The 5388-nt window shown below is 25.6% G+C and overlaps 1 protein-coding gene across 1 annotated transcript; it reads left to right on the forward strand.

Moving 5' to 3' along the window:
* The first annotated feature begins 3654 nt into the window (after positions 1-3654).
* Positions 3655-5025, forward strand: LOC106689960 (uncharacterized). The gene is made up of 7 exons (XM_014435189.2): positions 3655-3805; positions 3888-4055; positions 4138-4224; positions 4305-4433; positions 4505-4582; positions 4668-4796; positions 4872-5025. The coding sequence occupies exons 1-7, from the start codon at positions 3713-3715 to the stop codon at positions 4908-4910; spliced, it is 723 nt and encodes a 240-aa protein (XP_014290675.2). The 5' UTR covers positions 3655-3712; the 3' UTR covers positions 4911-5025.
* Positions 5026-5388: the final 363 nt, after the last annotated feature.

The following is a 5388-nucleotide window of genomic DNA, read 5'->3' on the forward strand; positions in this document are numbered from 1 at the left end:
CTTGTGATTATTATCAATGCTAACTCCTGTGGCTGGAAAAGCTGAATAATATCAGACAAGAAGAGGATGAAGAGTACGGGACTGAGGCTTTCCCCTTGTAGCAACCCAAGAGTTACGTCTATTTCTTCGCTTAGTTGACCATTTATTGAAATTTGGGTGGTAGCATTGTCATACAAACTCTTCATGATTCTAATTATTTTACCACTAAGGCCGAGTGCAAAAAGTTTTTCCTACTAAATTAAAAATATATGTATATAATTTGCTCACTGGTAATTTTTAATAGTTTTAAAAACAAAAAATACTTTAACAAAGGAAATATATAATTAACAGTTTGAAAATAACAGGGACTTGGCACATTTAAAATTTAGTTCTTTACATTATATAGACATATTTATTTCATGTTTCCCATGTGTCTTGTTACTGTAATTCAGCTAATACATAGATAATTTATTAATAAATAATTCAAACACTATCGATTATAGTCTCAAAACTTATCTGGCATCGGGTCTGTTCGAAGTTTTCTGTATGTGCTCTCTTCATTTAATATCATTTCCATTTTACTATCATAATCTTTTTTATTTATTATTGCCACTTTCTTTCTTTTATCTGATTTTACAATTAGAATTTGTGGATTTTTCTTTTTGAATTTATTTAATGATTCTAAATCTTTTTTCCATTTATTATAAAGTTTTTGGATATTATTATTTTTACCTTTTTTGTTTTTTTTCTATAAAATTACCTATTTTCCTGATTAAATTATTTCACAAACTGTTTTTGTGATTGTCACAAGTATCCATATCTTTTAATATTATCTCTAAATCTGTTATCAATATAATAATATCCTTTCTGATATCTTTAGGAAATAAATTCACATTGTCACCAAGACTCAAAAAATTAATTATATTAATTGGAACATTTACACTTGTAAGACTTTCTACTAAATTCATTTCATTCAACTTTTCATATTTATTTATAATATCATGTTTCGAGGAATTAAGAGAGTATTTAACTTGTTTATCAACATTATTACTTGAGATGAATGTTTTGTTCAATTCATTTTCCATTCCTATTTTATTATATGGCTTCTTAATGTTAACCTTGATATTTTTACCAATTTTATTTATTAATATCTCTTTATAATTTTCCATTAGTTTGATTTGATTATTGGTAAAAAATTCATCTATTTTATCATTATAATGTGGGTATTCGATTTTAAATTTGTCTAAGTTTTTTCATTATATCATTTTTTAACCAATAACCTTGTCTTAAATCTAAATTTATAAATGTTTTCATAGATATTAATGTTTTGACCTGGGCAGAATAGCCTGATTGAAGTTTTTAGAGTGATTTAAATTATATGTTTTCAAAGTGGTATTGAGGTAAGGTAAATTATAAATAATAATGTTAAGTATTTAAATTGTTTGTAGGATCATACATGTAATAGAAACTTTTTGTAGTAGATTGTCCCTGAAGATGGCCGGATTGGCCGAAACGTTGGACGTATAAAAGAAATAATAAAGTTTTGAGACTATAATGGATAGTGTTTGAATTATTTATTACAAAATTACCAGTCTCAAGAAAATATTAAGATTATAAATAGATAATTTATTTTAATAATTGAATTAGTTCATTAATATGAAGAATTATTACAGTTGAGAGGTAGTTAAGGTACCAAATTACATTCATAAAATTAGTTAAACATTTTTAATATTTCAACTGAAAAATTGTATGTGTATTAATTAAAAAAGTTATAATAAGAATGTTTAAGGTGTTCAATTTCCTATTTTAGAATTTATAAAATATATATCTCAAGTATATAAATTACCTCATCAATTGGCCAAGTTTGAGTTGACTTACAAGAAGTATAAAGGTCGTTTAACCCAACGAGAAAACAACTTCAACAACTTTCCGAAGTATTTTTAGAATAATTTATATCTTTAAACTGACTGGCTCTTTACACTAAAAGAATGATAACTTTTAAAGTTTTACTTCGCCCGAAAATTCAATTACTCCTATTTAATTATTAATAGATAATATTTATTTCCAAGCATTAATTTCAGTTATCATTATTTACTGTGTATTCACATTTATACGTCATGTAAATTAAATCAATATCAGTTATTATAAAAATCTGAAAGGCAACTACTAAAATATTAATGAACAAAGGAAGTTATGTTTATTAATTTGATTATTATCTTTTATTTCAAGTATTAATTTACAGTATATTCAATTTATATATAATATCAATTGATTGGAAATGTATAATAGTGAAAACAAATATTTTTTTAACACGCTAAGTTGTGGTTGTATAATATTTATTTTTTTTTAAATAAAGAATAGATTTGATCCAAAAGTAACTTTGCATGATTGTGTAGCCTCCGAAAATTATTGTAAGTTGTTAAATTTTATGGACGTACCCTAAAGTGAAATTTATTTTTTTATATATAGTAATCTTTATTGGATAATAATAATACCAGCTACAACAATTAAAGGCAGTAAGTATTCATTCATAGCATATATACTGACCAAACTGAGGAAAAATAATTAAATGATAATAACTGTAATAAAAAAAAGAGAGAATATAATATAAATAAATTAATCACAAATATAATAACTATAAGATAAGTATTAAATAGATGTAATAAAAATGATTATATGATAACTGAATAATTTAAATATCTTAAAGTTAATTTTTTTCTAGATTTTATTAACCTTCTTAGTAGTGGTAGACAGGTATTTTCATGAAAATTCATTAGTATTATTTTATTTTTTAACCCCAGAATGACTATTTCATACATATCAATAAGATCTCTCACACATCTCAGAATGAGGGGTTTCTATTTACTGCTAAACTAATAGCTAAAAAAATGTATAGGTTAAATTTTATCAAAATTAAGTTTATAGCAAACTAGAAGTATGAATTGATTTTTACCTATAATAAAGTATTTAAGTATGTATTTATTATTGTTTATATTTATTTATATACATATTTATACATTTATAAATACTTGAAATATTAATTTTTAAATGATAAATGTTAAAAAAGAAAGTTTTATTATTGGACTTTAATTAATATCCAATAACGTTTTTATTATCATGACAATTTACATTTTTTATTAACTTAGAGGAACAGATAAAAAAGTTATTACCCAGTTTTTATTGATGATTTGGTATTCAATATACCCAAACATTGTCTTAGTTAAATGTAATAATTAAATATTCTTCAAGTTGTTCAAACATGAGACAATAAATTAGACATTGTTAAATTGTATTTCTATTTTGTTTCAGAATATTTTGTTATTTCTATTACGAGATATTGATATGAAAATTATCAATGTTAAATTTAATAAATGAAGAAATAATCAAGGCCTCTTAATTGTTATTCTTAATAGAAATTATTTTTGTTTTTAATTAGGTATACGATAAAAAAAAACAAAGGAAGAAAACGTTATATTATGTTTTCAAAATCGCTTAGTAATCTAACCACTTACAAAGAAAAATTAAGCAATTAATAGATAATAAGAATTAAATTAGTGAAAGATTAACTATCCCCCACTCTCATCGGATCTAGTATAAATGATGAACAAAATTAAGGATTTAACATTCACAGCTTTGCAATTGTGAGTAGCTTATCTACTAACAATATTAACATTCTTAAAAGCTGTGTTTATCTTGTTGTATTACTAAATTTAAATTATTACTTTCTAGGAAAATGATGTTCAAAGTCGCTGTTTTTGCTGCTTTCTTGGCACTTGCTGCCAGCCAGCAAGCTGTTCAACAGTACACCCAGAACCCTTACTCTAATGTAATTATCTTAATTAATAATGATTAGTTTAATGAAAATACTTATTATATAGAAAGAATAAAATGTATTTGAATATTCACAGGCACCCAGTAACTTTCTATTCCCACAAGGACAACAGTACAACAACTACAACGGCCAGTACCAAGGACCAATCAATTACAATTATTTAAATTTTAACAATCTCTTCAAGCAATATCCATTCATTTCATTGGTCGACTACCAGAATCAGCCTCTAGGATACTTCTACTGGGTAAATGATATTAATAGTGTTACTAAATATTTCTTAGTAAATAAAAATAGAATATTGAACGTCTAACACTATTTGATTCCAGGTTAATTCCGACTACGTACTTCAACAGCAACAGAACTACCTTCCTGTAAGGGACAGTTATGGAAATCTCCTTGGATACTACACATTGGTAATTTATTATTAAATTAGGTAAAATTATATAATTGTTTTAAACAAATTACTAATTAAATCTTATTTTTTGTATTAAAGTATCAGTACACTCCAGGACAGCAGTTCCAACCTCAAATCCTGAACGAGTATATTATATCGCAGTTGGGACAGTTCGGTTTCATCTACAATCAACCTAGCCAGAACAACTTGGGTTTCATAGTTGCCAAGGTAATTAAACCTAAATTGATTCAATTTACGTTTATACATAATACAAATTTTTACTTTTCATTTTCTTTCAGAACCCTTTTGTGTTCTACAACAACGAGAACGGAATCCTCAGACCAAATTCTTTCCAGAATTTTAACTTCAAACTCCAGGTAAGAAGTGAAAAAAATCCTTTTATTTTATTTTATTTTTTTAAAAATTGTATATAATATTTTGAATATTTTTTCTGTCGAATAGTTCCCCTACAACTTCATTCGCCCTAATTACAACGGCCAATACCAGTACCCACCCCAGTACTATTACGGACAGCAATACCAGGGGTTCTATCTTCCAAAATTCCAAGGCCAGTACAATCAAAATTATAAGGTATTAATACGCTTTCTATTTTATGATAATTATGTATTGATAAATGTATTATTATGTATCTATTTTTATTTTCAGTTCCCGTTCAACTACAACCAGTACGTTCCTTCTTACTAACCATCTCTTCACGAGCTCTTTACTTCTTCAAATACAAACAATGATACACCATTAATTTAAAAGAAAAATCAATATTTTGTATTATTTCTGAATAAATTAATGTTGTTTCTATAAATTGTAATTCTTTTTGGACCTAAAATTTTTATGGAAACCAGCTTAGATCTCAACGCAGAGTAAACTACCCAGCATAAGCGTAAATATAAGTAGTGACGCTAAGTCAATTATAAAAAAATTAAAAAAACAATAAAAAATATCACAGTAAAACAGTGTAAATTCTATAAAACGATAGAATAATGTATCAAAACAAGCAGGCCCCACAATGTATAACAATAATCATGATATTGGAAGAAGATAGTCGACAGTATGAAGTTGATTTTAGAAAGATAATCCGGGTGGTGATCAATGATACCAAGATAGTAGAAAAAACTATTAATTGATAACAACGTTAAATTTACTTCACCTGTTTAACTTTTACACC

The sequence above is a fragment of the Halyomorpha halys genome, unplaced genomic scaffold (assembly GCF_000696795.3).
Source record: "Halyomorpha halys isolate HHAL.00 unplaced genomic scaffold, Hhal_1.1 Scaffold1535.1, whole genome shotgun sequence".
NCBI lineage: Eukaryota > Metazoa > Arthropoda > Insecta > Hemiptera > Pentatomidae > Halyomorpha > Halyomorpha halys.

Coding starts and splice junctions, on each gene's coding strand:
- LOC106689960 (XM_014435189.2), top strand. CDS start 3,713: ATGATGTTCAAAGTCGCTGTTTTTGCTGCTTTCTTGGCACTTGCTGCC. Junction 4,583..4,667: donor ATTTTAACTTCAAACTCCAG/GTAAGAAGTGAA, acceptor TCTGTCGAATAG/TTCCCCTACAACTTCATTCG. Junction 4,797..4,871: donor AGTACAATCAAAATTATAAG/GTATTAATACGC, acceptor TTTTATTTTCAG/TTCCCGTTCAACTACAACCA.